This window comes from Solanum verrucosum, unplaced genomic scaffold (assembly GCF_900185275.1).
Source record: "Solanum verrucosum unplaced genomic scaffold, falcon-dt-bn FXZP01000049.1, whole genome shotgun sequence".
NCBI classification, from domain to species: Eukaryota; Viridiplantae; Streptophyta; class Magnoliopsida; order Solanales; family Solanaceae; genus Solanum; species Solanum verrucosum.
In genome coordinates, this window is record NW_026020221.1 from 6,134,177 (window position 1) to 6,159,778 (window position 25,602).

Below are 25,602 nucleotides of genomic sequence, written 5' to 3' on the forward strand. Positions count from 1 at the left end.
ATCATACCAACCTGAAAACCCCAAAAATAACCATATCTCACAAAAAGAAAATACAAAAGCAATCAGGAACGAGGAGCCGCCATTTGCTGCTTCTTTACTCTTTCATCCTGCTTCACCATACTGAATACAAAAGAATGTTTGACGGATCAATATTGCAACCACTTCGAAGCAAAGATAGAATTAAGAAATTGACATAAATAGCGGGCAGATACAAATAGTTTTGGCTGAGCAGCCAAATGTGTAACTTCCCCTCCTAATAAATGCTTGCCATATAACAGTAATTGATAAATTCTATCCAACTTTTGTGTATGAAAACAGCCATTATCCTGACTCTCTTCCTTTTCCTTTGTAAACAGGACACAAATAGTCCAGATGAAAGCTTTTATTCTGGCTATCGACGAAAAAGGATCTTTTAAAGGGAGAGGGATGAGTCTATGGCAAAATAAGCATTTTAATATGTTGGGGGGCGATTTGTCAGTAATGTAGAAACTGACTTTACAGACTTGGAAGATAAATTGCAAAATTGAGCAGAGACAGACTCATTAGTATGTTTAGTAAGTGCATGATCAATCCTTCTATCAATTTAAGTAGCAATAACAAATCAAGGCTTTCAGATTGATATATAACTTATTATTCTTATTTTCAGATTACCTGATGTCATGAGGGGTAATAAATATCCACTGTGATCCTTGTGTCAATGCAAAATCCACGACAGCGTCTAGGCTGATTTTTCTGCTAACTGCATCCTGTACATTAATGGGAAGTTACAGATTGCAACCAATTGACTGTTTCTCTACGATATTTAGTGCAACTAAACTTGTCCCTACGTAATCAACAGAACAAGGATTTATAGATGCCTGACAGATTAGTAAATTTCAATTCTTATTCATGATTAGGACCCGATGAGTAAACCAATCTCCGATTGCGACAGTTACCACACCATGCTTGCATCAAAAGATCCATCCATCCAGATACATGGGGTGGCACTAATCTTACGAGGATATGGTCTAAAAGACAACACCTCAAGTGCCACAATTCTTTGCAGCTTCTGCATTACCCATTTGAGCTACCTTTAAATTTACAGAATAATGTAAATAATAATCTCATCCGGAAATCTGATCCCTGATGATGGCAGTTATAGTGGACAAATTGTGAAAAGCAAAACATACAGCTAGGTGGTTTCATTCATTTATCTAACAGAGAAGAGGCTTCTTATTACCTTTTGTTAATGAAGGAATAGTCAGTAATTTCATGGTAAAGAGGACAATAAAAGAAAGAAATAACCAGAACACCAAATTCTAGCGATGACTTAGCTTTCAGCAGATATATGGTTATGAATGTTTTTTTTTTGAGAAGGTTATATGGTTATGAATGTTTTGCTACTCTGCCATCTGATCATTACAAACAAGTAGTTGAGATATATTCTCTACTCAAGAGTGAAATCCTTCAGCTTTTTGAGTTCCTTCAAAGTCATTATTCTGAATTTTCTTCTGACCAAGCTCTTTAAGCCTTAGGCTTCATTTGTTTCCTCCCTCCTTGGGGATGCAATTAATATATCAATCAACGACATAAATCAGATGATACACAAGTCTCCAACTTGTATTGTCATGTTCAATTCTATGTTCCCTTAGAGCCTGGGAGCGAAGGAGGAAAACTGGTTTATCACACTGATGATAGCTTTGTACTGAACATGGAGAGTACCAACGAAGGACTGATCCAATTTGGCAACCTGCTTGAGGAAACAGTCCACAATTGCCCTTGAAGGGCATTGCAATCTCTAAGGGATCGTTTGGTAGAGTGTATAAGAATAATGCTAAATAAAGTGTATTAGTAATGATTGCATTAATTATACATAGTTTATTTCTTATGCATTGTTTGGTTTGGTGTATTAAAAATAGCATGCATTGCATAAAAATATTTATTTACAAAGATATCCTTCACAATTATGGTGGATGTAAAAAAAAATTGAGGGGCAATGGGTCTTTAACCATGCTGATACATGCATTAAAACCCCTTGCATTACTAATATCTAGAAATTCATGGTATTAGTAATACAAAACTTATACACAATAGAGTGTATAACTAATGCCATTAGTTATCCATAGCATGAAAAAGTGTATCAAACAAGGTATTAATAATACAAAGAGTTAATGTGTACATTATTTTTGCTAATACACTCTACCAAACGACCCCCAAGTCATTTGGATATCTATTTGGAGACACTAGAAGAAATCTAAAAAGTGACGTAAACAACAATGATAGAACGGCATGATGATGATTGGAAGTATATTTCAGATTCCTTTATTTTCAAGTTGAAATCAACAATGTATAAAAACTGTGTAAGTAGATGTACGTTAGAAGAAGAAACATAGCTGCAATGCGAGATGGGATAAAATCAAACATTTTGCTTAATTGTACAGGCATAAAGCATTCTTTAAGAAAGTTAAGAAAACAAAGCCAAGTTGTAAAACTCACCATAAATACATCAAATTCATCCATTGCTCTAAATGGAGCTTCAGTCATCTCATGAAGAGCAAGTGCAAAACACAAAGTTGAAAAAGAGCGTTCTCCCCCTGATTTTACATGAGAACAAAGTTTCACATCAGGTTAAATTTACCAGGATGCTCAAAGAAGGCATCCATAATATTCTCAGGAGAAAGAATTCATTGTCAAAGATAATCGCCGAAGAGGTACAAATAAAGCATGCAATTAACAAGCAAATTAGATATAATTTAGATGGGAACATCATAATACATAGGGAAAAAGGACAAAAACTAGAGCATATATACCCTTTATACTAACGGACATACACGTGTTATCATATTATCCACCAACCCGACATTTATTAAATATCGGATCGACAGATAAGATTATGCCACGTGTCCTTATTTAGTCTTCCGTTAAAGTGAAGGGCATATATGCTCTAGTTTTTGGACGGCAAGGGCACCAATGTCCCAAAAGTATGACGGAAGGTATCTACATACCATTTACGATAATTCGGGGGTATATTTGTCCTTTTTCCCTAATACATATATAAGCCTTGGGAAATGGGAAATGGGAATTGGAAAAGCACATTTCCCTCCCTCCAACCTTCAGGTGGAAAGAAAAGGGGAAAGGATTGGCCAGGCCCCTCTCCATTAGGATTTTAACATGCGGGGCCCTGCCCCCCCCCCCACCCCCACCTCCCCAGAAAGTGACTGAACCCTTGGCCAAAAGTTAAGTTTCCGTTGAGAATTAGGACATCTGATTTATAAGGCTTACGTAAGGACATGAGTCGTGACCAAAGAATCTATTGCAACCACTCATTATATCCTCTATGTGTGCACATTCATTCATACCGTATCTGCAATGCAGTCTAGACAGAAAAATATTTTTTCCCTTCTGGTACTTGCAGCAACAAACTAGTCTCACATCCCAATTTTAATGATCTAAAGTTGATCTTTCTCAAGATGTTAAACAATACTTTTCTTTCCCACACCATTACCACCTGTGATCACAGTGCCAACCCAACTAGCTATGGATTACGGCTTAGTTGATTGATTGTGGTGTATCTATATAAATTTGAGACAAAAGGGATTTTACATTCAAATTTTCCACCCTAGGGCATCATCCATTGATTCTTGCATTCACTTTCCAAGTATTTGTAAAGAATGAGAAAAAACCTGAAAGTCCTCGTGTGTCACGAACACTGCTGCTTGATGCATCTTGGGGCATTTTTACCTGAGGAATATTTCAGAGAAACAAAAAAATAGATGGGCGAAACAGAATTTAAAGAATCAGTTCACATAAATAATAATGGACTACTAGCTTAGACAAACAGAACCATGTCATGTTAGTTCAAATCACCTCTATTGAAAGAGTCTTCTCTTCATAACAAACCTTGATGTGCCCACTGATTCCTTTCTTACCCAAATGGCCGTTAAATCTAATACAAAATTGGCAATCAAGATAGTTGGGATATGAAGATACTAAGAACGAAGGAACCCACATAATATGGATATGTAAATGATAGAGATCATACTGCCATGTTAACTGGCGCTTCAAAAGAGTAGCATTTCTCTGGAATTTGCTCCATCGTAGCTCGAGGGCTTTATGGCATGCCTGACAATATGTTAAGGAAGATTTATATTAGTTAACGTTAACAAAACAAAAGGGACAGACCCAAGATGGATTACATTGGCACCAAGCAAATGGGTAAAAGAGTTTCAAATTAAAGTGAAGAAACACAATAAGAAATCCAAAAAGTATTAGGAACAAAAGACTGACTTAATATAGCACAAATTCCCCAAATGTCATAAATATTGGCTGAATTGCAACAATTAAACTAACAATTATAATGCATGGCTTAAGGACGCATTGCCTCACTAACTCAGCTGTGAGCCAGAAACTTCAGCAAAGTTGGAGGTCAAGATTCATGATTTTAAGATAACTAGCATTTCTAGTCATTCCAATTAACTCAGAACGGGTACAGAATCTGAGAAATTAGATGTACAATTTTCACTAGTCTATCTTGAACAATCACTTAGTAGGTAATCAAATACCAAGTATTTGGAGATAGCAGCTCGCAATCTATATATAACACGAACAATTGTCTGTCTTACTGTTTACAGACAATTGTTCGTGTTATATATAGATTGCGAGCTGCTATACGATAACATTCAACTGTATGAAAATCAAAACAATCTATAGAGTCCTTTGGTTAGAGGGATCAGGAAAAATAATCCCAGTACAAATTTGATATTATTTGTCATTCATTCCAGTATACTTCTTGTAGATAAATTTAGGTATCATCTAACCGTGGTGTCCAGGTCAGCTTGCATGCACCTCAACTAACTCCACATAATACTTGTCACTCCAATATTTAGGTATCACTATCATCTTATACTTGATACAAGAGCGCATAGCAAATACAGGTATTAGGTATATGGGTATTAGTGTTTAAAGCAATCCCTGCATTATAAAACTCCTCTATAACTAGTATATGAACCAAATGATCCCATAATGTTCTCTTACATTACTGGTACATTATAGGCCCTCAACCGATGTGGAAAACTCTAACACTATCCAGTTCTATAATAAGTTTCTCCTTATATCATCTCTGATTTTGATAGAAAGTACTGGAGATTTTAAAGCAGATTGCTGTCTTCTGAGGAAGATCACACAACTTTGGTAAGATTTATTGCCCCCTAACATCTCTCTGTACCATCTTCAGGCAAAGATATGTGGTACCAATAACACAAAACCAATACAAATAATGCAAAGCGGTTTCCAGGAAAGCTTTCCTTACTAGCATAAAGCACCAAGCATCAGTGAGGAAGTACGTCGTTCATATCAATGGGAAGAATATATTTTTATTCACAGAACAAAATTTAACATCTAAGCACTCTTAACATGATGACAAAGCAAAAACAGATCAGTTTTCACTTTTCACTTATAACACAACTACAGAGGACTTGCTGATCCTCTGTAATCACAAGAACTCCTTCATTACCATTTTCTATGAGCCCGGATTATTATTTTTTACAATTTCCAGATGGACGAGAGTGAACTATAACCATAAAGAAGGTAACTTACACCTAATTTCTCACGAAATGCTTTGTAGGTTTGCTGCTTTCTTAAAATTTTGCGTTCTTTTTTGTTGTACAACATGCGGAGATCCTCAATGGACTCTGGATGTCTGCATGGAAGTTTATAAATGAGTTTGAATAGATAAACAATCAAACCTAAATCAAATCCTTACCTCCGACTCTCTTGCTGAAGTCTTTGACTTAGCCTAGTTAAATGGGCACTTAATTGCTCCGGAGTGCTTCCATCACAGCCACCTACAGTCTCAATTTCACTTTCAGGACAGATGATTGAAGCTTTTTTGTAGCTCTCCTGCAGCCAGGGGTATAGTCAAAGCAAGGTAATGTAAGATGCTATCTCTGACATGAAATGAAAACTTAGAGCAGAGAGAGAGAGAGAGAGAAGCATATACCACCAATAAGGTAGACCATGAAGAGGGGGGACAAGGCAGTGTGCAGTTAATCATACTACTATGTAAGAGCCAATAACATTTGTGGTCATAGTTTTCGTATGGTTAGTATATAGGCTCACCAGTAACTGAATTATATCTCTAATAATCACTCTCTAAATACAGTAACTGGCCAAAGGTATACTTCCTGTTAATTGCACAGCTATCTTAATTAAAAATATTTCATAAAACTCACAATATAAGACGAATAATTTCAGAAAAAATACCAAGTGCTTGTAGTTCTATGTGCAATACCATTGTACTCTCAAAAAAGTTCTTAAAAACAAAAGGAGAAACTAAACATGATGTTTCTTTCAATTGCACGAATAACTTCCACTGACTTTTAATGAAGGGTGTAATTTGTTGGAAACCATAAATGCTTTTCCTAATAGTAGCTAGATTTTATTTTAGTAGAAAAATCAAAAGTATAAGCCCCCAACAACAAAAATTGAGTGATAGAACATTGAAAATATCACAAACTCACAAATGAAAATGCATTTACAATAGGAAAACGGACTAAGAAAGCCAAAAGTCTCAATCAGTATACAACATAATATAATAATTAACTAAAGACCCTTTGAGTTTAAGCACTTCATCAAGCTTTTCTGGCTAATATTTAACTAGTTGAACATTATCATAAATAAATTTATTTTGGTTAGTACAATAATAAACAATATCTTAATCAATCCCAGTTAGTGCTCATAGACTTATATGAATATGCGCAATCATTCATACCCTACGGTTGTGCTCAAGTTCCTGATACTCTGCTTCTGCTACATTGAGTTGGGAAAGAACTTTCGTACTCATTACACCTTCATAGTGATTCTTCTTCTGAAATAAGAGTTTAAATTGCATACCATAAATTTTGATAAACATCACCACAGGTAAGAAATAAATATGAAGTGTCAATTAAAAGTAGAGCTGAACCAATTCTGCATCTTTTAGATCTTTATCAATCATCATTAGCTCACGTTCTGCTTCCTCCAATGCACCAATTTCCACTTTTGCTGATTCTATATTTTCAGAAGGGAACAGAATTTATGATAAGGACATATATAGTAGGAAATATACCTGGAGGTACTCGAACCTGACAAAGAAGCAAAATATGCATACCACACAAATTTTCAAAGGATATTTTGACATCATTAGCTTTCTTGTCTGCTTCTTTCAACCTCAGTTGAAGCTTTTCCAATGAATTTCCTCTTTCATGTATCTCATCACGGATTTTCTGTACATTGTTTTCAAGAAAATATAACTATAGTGGAATGCCTTCTAAAAGATCAAGAAAACATTCGATTTAAAACTGAAGCCCCGGAAATGGAAGTGAAATATGGGTGGACGAAAAGAGGAACAAACCGATAGCTCTACATGAAGCTCATCTACTGTTGATACAGCGGTGGAGCTAGATTCTGCAACATATGACTTTTTAAAATCTCGCAAGCCAAACTCCTTGGACCTCAAAACTCGCTCTGCATCCTGGCGCCTCTTCTACAGGAGCAGAGAAACTAATGGTTATATCAATAGTTGTTCATTTCATTCAATACTTAGAAAACCCCACCACATATATCGGTCAGAATTACTCTTTTATCAGAACTCGTTAAAGGAAAGTTTGTAATAGCAATTTACTCAGGAGCCATAAGGATCAAAATTTTAAAGGATATGGATAACAGTCACTTAGACTACCAAGAACACTCCTTGTCTTGACCATACAAATGATGCTCCAGAAAGAATAATACACCCTATTAGATAAAGGTAGCACCAACTTCTCTGCAGTAAAAGTACATCATATTTTTCATTTCTTTTCTTTTTAGAAGGTTTAGCATTGCTTCACTTTCAATGAGGCAGCAAACCTCAGTGAGAAGAAAAGTAACAGCAAGTCAAGGTTTCTTCTTGTACCTAAAAAGCGGTTGTATGATTCTTCAGGAAAGAACCATCCATGAAAAGCATATTAAAATCTTAGCAATGGATGATCTGTCTCCTCCAGTTCTCGCATTTTCAAATTTTTCACCAAATATGGATACAACATCATACCCAGTGAAAGCCCACTAAGTGGGGTCTAGGAGGGTAGAGTGTACACAGACCTTACAGCTACCTCGTGGAGGTAGAGAGGCTGTTTCCGAAAGACCCTTGGCTCAAGTGCATCAAACCCAAGTAAAAGAAGAAAAACAATGAAGAAACCAAGTGCATCAAACCCAAGTAAAAGAAGAAAAACAATGAAGAAAGCATAGCATTTGATATATACCGTTTCTTTGTTTCTAGGTAGTAAAATCACATTTTACCCATATATGTGGACAGTCACTCAGATGTTTTCAAACAACCAGATGAAGAGGAATTGTCCAGACAATCTAAAGATATAAATAAATCATGCAAACGAACAACTAACGAAATCAAAGAGAGAAGTTAATCCTACTAGGTCCACACGTTACTTTAATGTATCATTTTCTGAATGTTAATTGTTTTGTCAGCAAAATGATCAGTCACATAAAACCATTCTGGTGATTGGGCAAGCCACAAGCACTCTCTCTGCAGAATAATCTTTGAAGGATCCTATTTGAGAATTTGCAAGGCCATTTAATAATTTTATGTTCATAGGTTTGGGCTTTAGTGGCCATGCACTAATTTTTTCTTGCTCCAAATTTTCAACTGTCTGGTCAGAGCAAACAGTCCATGAGGCTTGATCTTTCACGAATTTATAGGACAGAACAGCAGAAGTATGATGCAATTGATAGATAGACTAATCATTATCTAGAATGGTTCGAGGATTGTGTGTATCGAGTATTCATACACAATAAAGTAATGAAATGCACATGATGACCAGAAAGCAAGGATAAACTGAGATGATATCCCTTCACAAAAGTGAGATGAAGAAAGAAAGAAAAACAGAAGAAAGCAAAACCACTTTTACTTCTGATAAAGTGAAACCCGCAACAACCTTAGAAAGGGAGTAACAGCTATTACTCTGGTGGAGACTGCACTTAACTAAAAATAACAAATACCTTAGCGTTTTGCAGATTATCATGGAGTCCTTGAAGCTCCTCATCGATACTCCTCTTCATACCCTTACTTTGTCGAGCTTTGTTTTGTGCCTCAAATGCTTCGTTTTCTAGAGTTTTAATTTTATTATCATAAGAACCAGAAAGACGCCCACCTCTCGTATTCTTCATTGGTGGAAGAATAGTTTGGACAGAACCCCGAGAAAACCTAGGAAGTTTTGGGTATGTTAATCATGTCAGCGCAAAAAGAACTGTTCTATCTAAATGAAGACTAAAATAAGAAACGCAAGAAGAGTAAACTAGATTAGTTAAGGCTCATAAAACAAATTACAAGTTTTAAGCCATCTTGTATAACATGATGGTTATAGACTTAAAGTGAAGGATGTTCTCTTGTAATAAACAAACTATTGTCAGACTTGTTCCGTTGGCAGAGCATCAGGCTAGTCATCCTAAAACCACACAAAATAAGCCAATGGAAGGCAATTTATAGATTTATTATATCTGGGATATATCAAAAGCCAATTGGCAAATATTTTGTCCACCACGTACTAGGTGAATCTACATGTGAACCATGTGCAACATAGACAATACTTTGACCTGACTCATATGGGAAGTTACTCATGGGATTACAGAAAACAACCTAGTATGGAGATAAAAAGTTAAGCGCCATATGAGACTACATAATCTTACATTTTGTACCCATCAGAAGTGTAAACTTCTTTTAAATTTGAAATCCGTTGATCAAAAGCAACTGTTTTTCCAGCATCATAGTCTTTAACTAGAACTTGCCTCTCAGCATTACCCTAATAAGACACAGGAAATATCAAGGCACAATCAGAAACATGGAAAACAGATGCAACAGTGATTAAAGATCAACACAAGAGACTGCAAAACTGTCTGAAGTTTGTGGCAACAAATACGAATCCCAATCGGAACTAACAACTTAGAGAAACCAGAAGTGAGGAGAATAAAAAAATACAGATTGCAGCGACTACAAAAGATAAGCCGAGCTACCATAATCATAATCGATATGACAATAAGGTATATTTACTGCAAATTTGTCATCATATGTCTATGCCTAAAAATCAATTAAATTTGAATTCAAAGCTGATTATGATCAGTAAGAAGCTACAGAACTAGAGAATAGCTTAGCTTTGGTAATTATCGGGAATAAAAGTTACCCACAGAAAAAGAAACTTTACCACATCAATCAAGACATTTAGTACGGTAGGATTGTCAGAACGTAGAACAGAAATTGCCGTTGGATGATGAGTCTGGGGAAGCATATGATCGGGAATATGCAACCTACACCAAAATATATAAGCAAAAGCTTGATAAATAAATAATCCACTTATCAGAAATAAACTAGATAAGTATCTATCTCCACAGAAGTGACTGGTATATTGCATCCATCAACAATGTTTAAAGAATTTAAAGCATCCCTATCAATACACACACACACGTCAAACACATAGAGAAAGATCAGTACCTTGGTCTAGAGAACTCATAAATGATAATCTGTAAGTGTTTGTAGTTCGCTTCCCTTGCGCATGCTCTTAATAAAAGGGAATCTTTATGATCAGTTACAATAAAAGCATTAAGCACCTTGCCGACGGCACATTCAATAGCAGTACCCCACTTGTCACCATCAACCAAGGTCTGTGATAGAATGTTGATAAATGCTTAGCATGAGTCTCAAAAGTTAAACAACCAGGAAAGCTAAATGTATGAATTGCAAATGCAATTAGGGTATCTGATAAAAGCAAAAAAGTGATCTATTTTGGATTCTGAAGTGATCATCCACAAAGCTAGTTATCCTTAACTAGTGCCAAAAAATGGAGTGATTTAAAATAGACATGTCTTGAAAGTTGCTAAATCGTGTATGCTCACCGTGAATCCCCCAATGACTAGGGGATGCAATTCTAGAGGTCCCTTAGATGTGTGTTCAATCCACCATCAAGACAGTTTTTTGTTAGTATGAATTTACTTTTACAGAATCTGAACCTTACTTTAGTGCAACCCAAATTAGAGGAAGGCTCTCAAAGATCCCAAATGGAAAAAGAAGCTTTGGTCAAGGAATGAAAGCTCTGGCATAAATAAGAGTTGGGAAATAGTAAATCATCCACTATACAAGAAATTGGTCGGGTACAAGTGGATGTTCACTGTGAAACATAAAGCCAATGGTTTGATTGAGAGGTTCAAGGCCAGATTGATACCAAAGGGATTCACTCATACAGATGGAGTAGACGACCAGCAAACATTTGCTCCTGTTGCAAAAACAACACAACCAGATTCTTGTAATCCTGTGCAGCCAACCTTGGCTGGGAATAGCTGTCGTTTGATCTCAAAATTCCATTCCGGCAAGAAAACTTGAAAGAAGAAGTGTATATAAAGATTTGTCCTGGATTTGATGAATAGAAAACTCGAGAAAAGCTGTGTAGATTGAAAAAAAAACTTTTATACAGGTTAAAACAGACTCCTAGGGCATAGTTTAACAGATCCAGCAAAACCATGATCTTTTTCAGTTATAAGCAAAGCAATGCATTGCAGATCACGCTCTCTTTATAACACATCACAAGGGCAATCACTCTTTTTATAATTGACATTGATGACAGTGATAACAAGAGCTGGCTCGACTGAAGAAGCTCTTGGCTCAGGAATTTGATATCATGGATCTAGGGAAGCTGCAATATTTCTTCAGAATTGAAGTAGCCAGATCACAAAAAGGAATCTTCATCTCTGAAAGGAAAAATATTTTGGATCTCAGGAAATAAACTGGTATGTTGGGTTACAAACCAGCAAGATTGCCAATGGAGAGCAACCATAAGTTGCAAGCAGGGATTAAGATTCCATAATAAATAGTAGTATCAGGCAGACCCTCATCCATTATTAAAAAGAAATTCCACATGCTTAGCCAATGAAAAAAAATCAAGCGCGCACAAGAGCGGGCGTGTTGAAGACATAATTAGTAATTAACAGTGTGCTCTCTTTAATAGCTTAACCTTTTAGACGAGATGGTCACAAACTTCAACAGTTAGCTTGTAAGCTCAGGAAAGAAAAGCAGGACAAGATATACCTCACTAATGTACAATGAGTTTTCTCTCACATAAAGCAGGACAAGATATACTTCACTAATGTAGAATGAGTTTTCTCTATCACATACCACATGAGCACCTATTGGACCAATCGGTGCCCTGTTGAACTTTCTATGTTGTCTTTCAATTACCTCCAAGAGGCCCATCACTCTACCTCCTCCAAAGGCTGTAACCTGAGGGGGGAAAATCAGTGTCAAACAGCAACATTTGCAGAGAAAGAAAGAAAAAATAATCACTTAGGCAATGCAAATAAGTCAGTCAGTTTGTGTGTGTAAATCCTAATACAAATTCTTATGCTAAAAGGGGACAAAACACAAACCAGATGAAACTACAATAAGATTTAACTGTATTTAATATTATCTTTACAACTTAGATTGTCACGAACTTTGACCTTATTATATAATTCAGCTCCCCAAAATAATCCCCATATGGAATACTCAACTTCTAATGTAGATTAATACCCAAATAAACTGAAAAAAAACCACACAAGGCTGACACAAACAACCCAAAATCTGCAGGATAGTTCTGCCAAGCCTCGGTCTAATCAACTGAACTAGGACTATTTGTAAACATTATTTAAACCCCAACATACTTGAGGGAATAATCAAGCAATTCATTCCCCAAATTTCTTTTCTTTTGACAAGATCATAGCTTATTGTTATAATACGTCACAGAAAGCAGAGGTAAATCCATACCAGAAAAAGCATAAGAACATCCAGAGAAAGATTGAGTTACTCTTCGCATTCACTCAACAAAAATAAAAACAAAAACACAGGATGATTGCAGAAAATGGCATTATAAGTAACTGAGCTCTTGATAACCAAAAAACAATCTAACAGGTGATCTTCGAAACAATTGATGAAAGTGGTAAAAGATGGTTCATCTAGGTCAATAGAAAATCATATGGTAATGCCAAGATTCAAACCTATCTAGCTATAAATTTAGAAGACCACCAAAGTATCAATTGTTAGGGTCGGGGAAGCTAAGAACTTTGCAATGAATTTCCTTTCTTCAAGCAAGCTAAGAAGAATAAAAAAGCTCTAAGCAAAACACTAGTCGAGATACTAGAGGCAAGATACCTTGTTGCTTTGATGAAGTTGAAACTCACGAATGCGAGAGCGGATGTCACGATCCCTCTTGTCATACTCTTCAATCTTAAAGAACCAAATCAAAAGTACAAATCCATTATTTCCAAAGCAAAAAAAAAAATGAATTGCATCTAAAAAATGAAATAAAGGCAAAATGAAATATATTAGGAGACTACTCAAGAGTCCTTTTACTTCCCTGTGGCTTTTGAGTTCTATAAAAAAAATCAAGAGCTAAAATCAAACATTTCCTTGGAATAGAGTTTCTAGCAAAGTCGTCAACACAATCAACATTGCATTTCGTTTCAATTCTACCCTTTTTCAGCAAAAGCTAAAGAATAAACAATACTAGCAGTGCCACAGCAGCAGTATTAGCAGTAATAATCCTAACAATAATATCAAATGACAATTAATGATAAAATCAACAAGACAAAAAATACCTAACAAGTTTATATGAAACCTTTGTTGTGTTAATATGCCTAGTGCAAGCCACTTATATAAGAAAAATGAAAAGGAGAAAATTGAAGATGGATGTCTCAAACGGTTGTTGAAGGAACTAAACAAAGAATAAAATAAGTACAGACTTGCATTAATGATAAAGATCTCTGGGGAAACCGCTAAAAAAAGGCCTTCTATGCATTAATTACACAGAATAAACATACTGAAATTTAAGTCAGCATAAGAACTGATGTTTAGGGTTGCATAATTAGACTTTCAGGAGGGGGGAAGGGGAGTTCAAGTGTTTAGGATGTTGCACCATTAGCCATCATGTGTGGGTTATATAGAAAGAGAAATGGTAAAGCGTTTGTAGAGTATTGTTTCTAGTTTCCTTTTGGTGTAACCATGAGGTCCCCATATGTACAGAAGATGGGGTTTCTTTTGTGTAAAATTGCATTTTGTTTGTAAGTTCTCTACCTTCTGATATACAGCTTGGATAATGGGTTGTCCACATCATTCATATATTTATTTACTTTACCAAGAAAAAGAAGTCTTGTTTAGGTATAATTAAAATGGGACTCGGTGCTTAAAGAAGATATATACAAACTTAATGAAACAAAGTATACATATAGGCATTACCAACAAGTCAGATTTGAGAGGGACTACACAATTTGTTGTGGTATACCTGTTGATGTTAATATAACTTTTACCTTTATCAAAATAAGTATGATTAGTTACACATTATTGAGTTGTGTCACAGGGGCCAGGAGGTATACAAAAGGGCACTGAGTGGGGGGTTTGATCTCCCCCTATTGTGGGGCATCACCCAAAAATCACACGTCTATGAAGGTTATGTCCCCATACAGAGGACACAAGAATCGATCATCATTCAAATATTCCAACTGAATGGCAAAATGACAAGAAGAGAGACATAGATGGGGGCATATATCCATCTATATTGAATTGCAGATTTCGAAATGACGAAATCATTTTTGACTGGGCAAAAAAAAGGTCTCCTATTGAAAACGGTTAAGAAAATCAAAGAGGAGAAAACACGTTTAGATATTCCCACATACGGCAGACCATCTTTCTTATGTACCCACAGAGCAGACAATTTATGTCCCCCCACAGGGAGGGCCAGATTATATGCTCTCATAGTGTGAACCAGCCTAGCCCCTCACCCACAGAGAGGGACAGTTCAGTGATAGCTAATAATATTGCTCTACAATAAGGCTACTTCTGGCTTATATTACTCGGATCCTCCTAAACTGTTTTTTTTTTGTAAAATAAAAGGCTTATACCAATTTTGAAAATGCTGTACTGAAAATCAAAAGCAGCTCGATAGCCCTAACTAACAGTAAACACAACTCTCTACTAATTTGCTACACATGCCTAGTAAAACTACACTAATTCTTCCCCTTGCTCTAAGGATACAAATTGAAATGCTCAAATATCTGTGCTATCTTCCTCCTCACAGCTCCTGCGTAAAAGATCTCCTGAATAATGTATCAAGTAATAGCTTCTGGTTTTGTTTTTGTTCAAGGACTCTTTGATTTCTCTCATGCGTAATGTAGTATATACATGCAGCCATAGCCATCCAATAAATTTCTACTATAGTACTTCGTCATCTAGCATACAGTGCTGCCAGTTTAATTCTTCTTGCCAGTCCATAGGTGTTCTAGATAGCTCCTGCCACTTAAAAGCTTACTCCATAATTGAGCTTATACTCACATTTAAAGAACAAGTGTGTGTATCTCTGTTGAGCACAAAGGGACTAACCTAATTACTAATCATAAACAAGTTACCAACATATCCCGTATAAAAAGTATGCCATGTGCTACAAGTCTTAGGATGAAAATCCATTTAGGAGATCCATAGTTTTTGCACACTAATATCCTCTGTGGTACCTTAGGGAACTCCCCTGTCACCATGAGATATATTATTTGAATAGAGGAACCTTTTCATGTTCATTAGGTCACTTTCCTCGACTTTCAAAACTTTTTGCACCATACAAGAAGCCTGCTTTGGTACAGTATTCCAGACTTGTTTCCTTTTGAAGTAGTAGGCATGCATCCATTTCACCCAAAGCTTATTTTTCTTACTACAGAGGTTCCATAACAGTTTGCTAACAGCAGCTCTGTTCCATACTTTAATGTCCAAGATGCTCATATTTCCCAGGCTAAGAGAGCTCTTTTAATTACTTCAACATGTCCCCCAGTCATCTCCTACACATGGCTTCTACATTTTCACAACTTTAGTAGACAAGACAAATATTTGAGACCAAACTGTTTGAAATGAGAACAAGACATAACTGAATCCTAGAATTAGTTGTCCAACTTGTTACCTTACCCATCATTCACTCAATCAATGGTTGACATTGAACAACAGATGGTTTAGGATTTAAAGGCTCCTTTAAATACTGAAAGGCATCTCCTTTTGAAAAGTCCAGCATGTCTATAATCTGTTGTTGACATCTATCCCCACTCCACCAAGATAAATGGAAACTCTCTGCAGATGCTACAGAAAATTCTTGGAAACATTCAACATCCCCCTAAAATGTTGCTGTGCAAATGTTAAATCCTCCAAAAAACTGATGCGGTGCCATTTTATGAAGATCCAAGCAACATAGGTCGTGGTTGATGCTAAAGTATGTTGGTGTACGAAAGGAACCCTTCCTAGTGTCATGCTCACAATTGCATTTTTACATACACAATGTGTGCACTTTGAGTGCATAGTTCCGCATTAGCATGTGTAGCCATTCAAGCTCTTAGGGTGCCATGCCAGCTCCAACTTCAGTAGCATAGAGCCCAGTTCAATTTGATACAGCACAGTTCATACATGCAGTTGCATCAGCGTATGCAGAGTGGTCAATATGATCAAACCTTCGGGCACATCATCATAGTAGAATTGGTCAATCCAGTCAGTAAACAGTTGCATCACAGCATATATTGAATAATAGCTCTTATAGAAGACTTGTCCCAAATTGTTAGGGATGGATCGAGGGAGCTTACTGGATCCATCTGACTGACCCCTTATATCTATGTTTACAGAACCCAAGCATTCCCTGCGACAGACGTCTGAGTACCAGCGATACTTTCAGCTGTCATGGTGAGCCTTCCATTCTTCCGGGAGGCGGTAGCTTTGTCTTTACTTTATAACGTTATGTTTCTTTGTGGCTTTGTGCTGCATCGCAACTTTATTTCACTCTGCTTTATTTAGATGCTCCATGGTGATAATGGATTGTGGGTGACTGTTGATTACTTTCGACACTGTTTTACAATTATGATTTTTTATCATATTATGCAATATATGACTGTTCTTCGAGTTAGATGATTTCACATATTGGTCCAGTAATGAAGGGTTTACTCAGTGGGCAATGGCTCAATGTGTGCCAGTCAAGTCTCACCCAATTTTGGATCTTGACAAAAAAAAAACACAGAATCGATCAAAAAGATTATGAAGTCAGGACAGCTTTCCGCATACTCTGGCATGCTTGTTGAACAGTGGAAAATCAGCTAATATCTTCATACCTCATGAACAATTTTGTTTATCTCATCCTTTGCTTGATTAATTTGATCTATTAAGGTATCTTCTTCATTCCTCAACCTGCCATATTACAGCTTCAAAACTTCAGCTGGATCGAGAGAATAATTTCTTAAAAAACAAACATTACTCGTGAAGGAGTCAAATAGTTACACAATCAAATATTTCAAAAACACTATATTCTATGACCTTTGAAATACAACATTGGCACTGTCAATCTCAGCTTGGAACTCCTTCAGTTTCACCTCCATATCAAGTTCTTCCGCCTACAGTAAATTGGAAGGTAGAAGCATGTAAATCACTTTCACAAGATAAACATAAAACCCCACACTTATTCAGTTGAAGAATTGAATTCAGCAATACATACATTTTTCCTAGATGACTAGTTTAATTCTTAGTTTTCACCCAGTTGAACCTCAAGCTACAGTAAACAAAGGTGCAGTGAGGATTTGGAGTTTATAGGTTCTGAACTTGCCACCGAACTCAAGGTTCGTTTTAGATATTGGGTTCACAATTGCATATTTCTACATGTTTAATGGATTTCCTAAAATCAAGCAAAATCTACTAGGTTCGTCCAAACCCAACTTAATATTGTAGTTCCCCCCCTGACAGAAATAGCTTTTATATAGAGGCATAGACACTTATCTGAAATCCTAGGTTATTCAACATGGCTGGAAACACGCTGGAGTATCATTTTTTAATCAAAAGGCTATGCTACTCATACAAAACGAGAAGATCTATTGAGGTCAAAATCAATTTCAACATCACGGTACAAGTTTCAGCCCTTACACTAGAAATGACTACAACTTATAACTCCTACATTAACCTCATCCATGGAACGCGACCTTGCTGGGTGATCACAAAAGAGATTTATGCCATTATTACTAGCTATCCTCAAAGTCAGCATATAACATCAGAAAGCCTCATCGATCCCTACCCTCCGAGAAAGTAGAGAAGTTTCATAGTGTGCAGTTGACTTACTACTTTTAACTTAAATACTGGAATGCTACTGTCAAATTAGGAACCACATCACATCAAGAAAGGCTTGAAAGGAATATCTGAAGTTACGAAGAAGGAGCATATTTCCATTCTAGGGTTGCAATATCAGGGTGTACTGAGAACTAATTATATAGAGTACCAATTCACAGAGGTAAAGAAAATCTGTGTAGAGGACCTGTGTATTTCTAATATTCTGCTCATCCATATCACGTATTTGTTGTTCAAAAATCTTGACCCGTTTTTCCATCTTTTGAATGTAATTAGATTTACGACCATGCTCCTCTTCCAGCTCAAGTTTTTCCTTTGTAGCCTAACAAATGAAATTCACATAGATTAGAAAAGTTTCGGCCACAAAAATAAAAGCTAGAGAAAGAGCATTTGAATGTATACAGCATTTGGTCATTGCCAGCAGGAAATACAGCCAAAGGAGTAAACATAGCAAGTATTGTACGTTTATTTTTGAAGTAATAGATCACTACTGAAGATGATCAGTATACATGCAGATGACTTGATTTCTTAACTCTAGATGGACATATGGAAGACGTAAGGAGACAGATAAAAATTCAATATAAAGAATGGGTCTAGAAGGAGTGACAGGAATAGTGAGGATTCATATAGGACTACAAGAGTAGCAGAACTGGGCATCAGCTACAACTCAAACTAGGACGACAATAAAACCATCATCTCATCATCATACATATCAAATAATACCATCCAAATCAGAAATAAAATATATGAAATTGCACACATACCAAAGAAAGACTCTGCTTCAACTCGTCTGTCATCCTCCTCACTTCTGATGTCTTTTCCATCATATGAGCAATTTGAGCTTTCTTCTTGGTTAACTGATCATTCAATTCCTCCATCTTCCTCTGAAAACCAAACATGTTTGCTTAGCGTGCTATAGAGTTCTAAGAATAAGACATCACATCAAACAATGTGAAGAGACAACTGAAATATGCAAGAACAACATACCCAATGAAATCCCACAAGTGGGATCTAGGGAGGGTAGAGTGTACGCAAACCTTACCACTACCTCGTGGAGTAAGGTCTGGGGAGGGTAGAGTGTACGCAGACCTCTCTACCTCCACGAGGTAGTGGTAAGATATGCGTACACCCCAACCTAGTGGGATTTCACTTGGCATGTTGTTGTTGTTGTATGTCATTGGATGTTAAAACCACAAGTTTCAAAAGTCTTTTTTTCTTAAAACTTGTGACGAGTCAAATTACGTCACATAAGTTTGAAGGAAGGGAGCACTTTTTAACATCCACTTCTTTTTTTATAAAATAGGATAGCACCATCTCCTAAAAGGCCGCAAGTGCAGCCACTTCTAACAAAGGCAGGACTGCCATACTAACAAATATTACATCAAGGTAACGAAGAAGTCACCATTAGCATACATGGAAGAATAGAAACTTGTAAAAATGGTTCCAGCAAAGGCATTCCAACTCTTAACATAACTTTCACCGTGGAAAACCAGAGCACTTACAAGATGCTGATCAATTCGAGATTGACAAGTGGGAATCCGTCCTTTCAGCTCCTCGATCCGTTTGCTTTTATCTTGTAACTGCTTATCTACACTGTAGACCCATGCCCATGCCAATTTCTTCTTCAACAAGTCTACCTGATTAGAAATCTCCTCTATATGCTCCATGCTTCTAATCTTTCCTTGCAATTCATCAAGTTCTTTCACTATAGGATTGATTGATTTCTCCAGTTCAGCAACTAGTTCATTAGCGTTTTTCAATTGACTCTGAATACCAATCAGAAGATCTTCCACTTGCTGAAGTAGTGTTGCCTTGAAAAAGAACTGCAAAGGATGATGATAGTGGCAGACTAATCAATAAATAGGACTCCCTCCACTTAGCAATTGCCATTGATAAACTAAAACCATGAAACAGAAAAAGATATAAAATTCACTGAAAAAGCTGGCCAACCTCCAAATGAAATATGAATAAAGCAGAAAAATGGGCTACCAAGTGGAAGAACACAACCATCACCTAATAACATTAGCAATTAAGCACCTCACCTTGAACTTGTCCTTTGAATTTCCTGAATGTAAGAACTCCCTGCTTTTGTCTTGACTCATTATTACACATGGATTTTCCACATCAATCTGCATAATAAAAAATAAACAAACATCTAGAAAAGTTTGTTTCTGTAATTGCATAAAGAAGACGACAATGATGCCCTCCACTTGCTCATTCGTGCTTTTCAAGGAATAAAAGGTCTACCAGTCTCGGCAAAGTAAAGCTCAAACTTCATCAATAAAATTAAGAATAAATTCCCTATTTAGGCACACACTCACATTAAAATGTACTATAAGCTCTTGGAGTTCCTCTCTTTTGGCAGCCACCTTTTTACCTGTAAAATGTCAATTAGATGAAGGAAAAAGACAGGGAAAAACAAGAAGATCCAGGAGGAAATTTACAAGCACCCCATAAGCCAAGAAATAACAAAACAAGCAAGTTAACTTAGTTTAGTTGAGCTCTTGTATCCACAAACATAAATTGGAAGCTTGACGAACTTTTCTTTTATTTTTTTTTATTTTTTTGGCATTTGAATGTTTACTGAATCATCAATTGTGACGTAAGCAATCATTTAGAATGTGAACTGGAAACTGAACATATGATACATAGATGCTGCACAGCCTGATCTCCAACTTGGTGATTAAAATTCAGAAGAATAGCATTATACTCCTAAAGTTGGGAACTTAAAGGAGGAACAGACAGACAGACAGAAAGAGGAAAAAGTATACTCTGTTGTAAATTAATCAGGCCACACAAACGATATAAACCCAAGTTACTCTCAAATTTAATTGAGCATAGCTAACTCGAGATCCAAACAGAGATTTCCATATCAAGGTGCTTTAAGAAGACCCTAACAAACTGTCGAACCAAATTTAGAAAGAAAAAAGGAAGAAGATAAGGTTCAGCTGGACTGTGGACATGAAGGTTTATAGCTAAAGGCTTGTTTTACCCCAAAAATTTGGAAGTCAATAATTAACTACTAATAACATCAGTTCTGTAGATATTAAAGAATTTCTCAATAGAACATCTCAGGAAACAAAAAATAAGCAAGCAGACAAGACGAGCATATTCATTAACAGATATCTTCAAAAAAAATCAAGATATAATCATATATCACATAAGTTTAGATTGCTGTCCTTTACATATTCTATATGCCACAGATGCTAGCATAATCTATCAACTAGAAAGAGCTATTGAAATCACTATAGGAAACCTTGGTAATTCTTTAGTACGATAGAACTAGCAGACTCTGAAATCCTGCGCTCTATCATTATGAGGTCACCATAAGCTTCAGCCTTAAAAGCATCCTCTCCTCGGTTTTTCATTTCCACGTGAACAAGGGCATGGCTGTGAATAGTTACAACAAATTAGCAGCACCTTATAAAGAAATTAGTAGAAATTCAAACACAGAATTCAACTTATATTGTCTTGCGGAAAGGAAAAGTGATTAATGAGATAAATACCAGATTGAAGAGCATTTTTTATTAGTAACTAGTTTTCTTAATGGCATCAAGAAGGTGATGCATAAAGAACAAAATACATAAAGTGCAAAAAAAAAGAGGTTGACCGCTCCATTAGAATGGACCTACGCAAAGGATAGGGAGCTGACAAAGTCCAAACACGTTAAGGGGGTACGGTACACCTAGCCTTTAGAGGAGTGGTTTGGAGTTGATATTCCATCAAAGCATCTGCAGTTTCTTCCCAGCCAAACACACAAGCTGGCATCATCTGCAAGATATTCCTGATGGATTTACCGATTTTCCAACACTCATAGGCTTCTTTCATATTTTGGGGGATGACCCAGTAGAGTCCAAAAAATTGAGAGGAACATATTCCAGATATTTGTAGCAACTGTGAACATTCAACAGTATTTCCTTCTTCATTAAGAAAATAAGAGATTCTTGGTTAAATATTTTTTTTTTTTAAAAATTTGAAAATAGATTCTTGGTTAAATATTTAAAATATTATGAATCCATTTGTTTGTTTTCACTTTTTTTTTATACATTACAGGGCAAGATGGGAGTGGCTTCTGCCAAAATGAGGGAAGCAACGCTGAGATGGTTTGGGCATGTGAAGAAGAGGTGCATGGGTACGCCGATAAGGAGGTGTGAGAGGTTGGCTATAACAGAAGTTAGGAGGGGTAGAGGTAGACTGAAGAAAATCTGGGTGGGCGGGAGGTGATTAGACAGGAGATGGCACAACTTCAACTTACCGAGGACATGACCCTAGATAGGAAGGTATGGAGGTCGAGGATTAGGGTAAAAGGTTAGTAGGTAGCCAAATGTTGTCACACTTCATGTGGAAGAGGCAAGGGGCAAGCCTCCTCTCTACTTCTCCTTATTTGTACTACTATATTTAGGAATCATGTAGTTTGTTTGTTCTTTTACGTTTATTATTATCGGTTGCTTCATTTGTTTTGTATCATGTGTGTGTATATATATATATATATTAATATATATATATATAAAAGACCTGCAAATTTGCTTCCTAACTGGATTGATCTTGGCTTGCATATTATAAAACTTAAGAGCAGTTCGTCATGCAGTTAACTTCAAAGGTGACTTAACAGAAAATAACAGATTACTAACATATGGTTCATTTGATGAAACCATGCATCATCTTTCAATTCATTGTGTTACCCCGTGGCTCTCCGTGAAGTAAGTTTTAAGTCAAAAGAAATTCCAAACATCATCTTGCAATTCACACTCCACACCAGAGGGAAGAGAGATAAAATGGAGAGGGGAAAGCGAATTAGTATGATAACTCACAACCCTCTTCCAGCAAAAACAGGACTTTTAACACAATCCACAAAATAGAGGACAATAAATGCTTCTTTGAAAAATAGAATGAGATAAGGATAACCAAACAATAATAAACCTGCAGCCCGTCTTTATAAAATCCTTTAGTGTATTGGCCCTTTGTGTGCCTCTAGCACGGCTCCCAAATGCCACACATAATGCTGTCAGTATAGCACTTTTCCCACCTACACCAATCAAAAAAACAATACACGAACAACAAATAGTTCATCTCAAGCCACATTGTGGAAAAGATAATAAAAGCAAACCCCAACTAAGTCAATAATTCACACATACATGGTACTCGTTTGGTGTGAGGGATAAAAATAAATAGTCCTAGGATAAAAAATTAGTCCAGAGATATAATTTTGGTGTCTTGTTTGGTTGGGGTGTTTGGAATAACTTATCCCACCATTTATACCATAGTGATGGGATAAGCTATCCCGTATACATGATGATGATGGGATAAGTAATCCCTAAAAACTAATCCCAGGATTAATCTGGAATAACTTGTTCCCAACCAAACAGCCTCTAAACTTTAAAAAAACAACCAAAATAACTAAGTTATTTGATCTCAAGTCATATTACTAAAGGCGGATAGAAGGATTCCCCCAGCTGTGCATCTCAAAGTGCCACTCTAATTCAGCTTATTGAGAGTTAACTACCTATCTGCAATTCCCCCAATACAAGTAGAGACAAATACGGGCGCACTTTCAATAAGTAATATGCAGACACACTAGGAGAAAATGAACCTGGCAAAGTTGTACTTGTAAGCACTAAGACAAGTTCTAGCACTTGTACACCTGCTTTGCAAAGGAAACTAGTTCAAATTTTTACCAAGTTCATACTCAATAGCAGGGTATACCCACTGGCCTTTAATTCTGAAATATGATGAATCGAAAAAAGAAATCTTTATTGGTTCTACTATATACATATAGTTGATATATTGAAAAGACATATTCATACTAAGTCTACATGTATTCTCAAGACTTTTTTGGGATAAGTTGCATTCTCATAGAGGACTAGTGAGTGGACAGGGGAAGATGCACAAATTAAAGCCAAGAGTTCAGCCAAACCCATTACTTTAGCTCAAACCATATATATGTGTTAAGAAGCCTACTAGTATAAAGTTCGAACCCACCAACTCAAATGATCAGCTGGTTCAGTGACAATTCCGAACCCATAAACTTCAAATCATAAGTAAGTTGCATTCACACATAGAACTAGTACACATGCACAATTAAAGTCAACAGCTTTAGCTCAAACCCTATACGTGTTAAGAAACCTACTAAACATACACTTAAAGTTCGAACCCACTAACTCAAACGATCAGCGGGGTGCCGGGGTTCATTAGTATTCCGAAACCATAAACTTCAAATCGTGAATCCGCCTTTGTCAATAGGTAAATAATCTCCCTACAGTGACTCAAAATCTTTCCAAAGGCATGGACCTTTGCTGGAATGCAATTTACTTAGAGCAAACAAAGAACATAACAAACTTAGACAAAGAGGGAACAGGACTCTTACTTCCGTTCTGTCCAGTAATGAAATTAACCCAATCACCGAAATCAATCTCGAGATTACTATGGCACATGAAATTTTCCAATCGGATTTTCGAAATAATACCAGCTTGTAAACGCTTCGGTCTCCCAGTCGGAACCCTATCCGCCATTTTTTCCGGTTACTTGAGGGTTCTCACTCGCCAATTCCACCGGAGATTGAACTGACGGCAACGAAGTACAATTGTACAATATCTCTCTCTGGTAGCGCGAAGGTCTAGGGGTTTAGGGTCTAGTAGGGAACATATGGCGGGAAAGGCATGTTTGGATGTAGTTTAAGGAGTTGTTTACTACGCGGGATAAGTTGGGATATTTTTTAATTAGAGTTATATTATATTTGGTTGACGATATGAATTTCTTCCGCATTACATTTACACGATCAATTAACTATTGTACAAATTTAATATCAAACTCAATCATGCAATACTCCACTTATCTCATTTGATTTGAAATTATTTTAAATTTATATGGAGATTAAAAGATCAAAATAATTTAATTATGTACCAAATTACCTTATATGTAAGAATAGTATTGATATGATGTATTTGTAATGTTTGTATTAGTAATTTTTTATTCGGTCTTTCGATTTTATGTGTTAAAAATAGCATGCATTGCATGATTTCTAGAATAATAGTAGTAGTATTTGTTTATAAAATATCTTCTACAAATACGATGAACAGGAATGTGGAAAAGATTTTAACCAACAGTTATGTCTTTAACAGTGCTAACATATGCATTAAAATCTTTTGTATTGCTACTATCATAACTTTTCATATATTAATTATACATAATATTATATCAAATAAAATATATAACGAATGTTTACATTAGTCATAACTAAGTTAAATTTGAAATGAAGAAAACTTTTCTTGATGGGAAAGGAAGAAAAGTCCCTAAGAACTTGTGGCTATGTGAAAGGTCTTGTTATATTCTATCGAAGAGATAAACTCTTTTGTCTGTATTTTTACACGTTCTTTTATTGGGAATTTTGTCCACACAAATTTTACAGATTTTAATATTATTTAGATTATAGAGTCGAATATATAAAACTA

The 25,602-nt window shown here is 36.2% G+C and overlaps 1 protein-coding gene across 1 annotated transcript; it reads right to left on the reverse strand.

Annotated features, from left to right (window-relative positions):
- On the reverse strand, positions 1–24,754 carry LOC125831024 (structural maintenance of chromosomes protein 6B-like). The gene is made up of 28 exons (XM_049510213.1): positions 24,519–24,754; positions 23,075–23,180; positions 21,411–21,544; positions 20,476–20,531; positions 20,197–20,283; positions 19,657–19,977; positions 18,919–19,038; positions 18,342–18,476; positions 17,357–17,433; positions 17,155–17,230; positions 13,181–13,255; positions 12,170–12,274; positions 10,496–10,665; positions 10,209–10,311; positions 9,697–9,809; positions 9,010–9,214; positions 7,370–7,501; positions 7,127–7,241; positions 6,941–7,026; positions 6,749–6,844; positions 5,741–5,877; positions 5,575–5,677; positions 4,022–4,101; positions 3,847–3,925; positions 3,663–3,720; positions 2,476–2,573; positions 652–746; positions 1–120 (listed from the first exon to the last, which is right to left on the reverse strand). The coding sequence occupies exons 1-28, from the start codon at positions 24,661–24,663 to the stop codon at positions 63–65; spliced, it is 3,165 nt and encodes a 1,054-aa protein (XP_049366170.1). The 5' UTR covers positions 24,664–24,754; the 3' UTR covers positions 1–62.
- Positions 24,755–25,602: the final 848 nt, after the last annotated feature.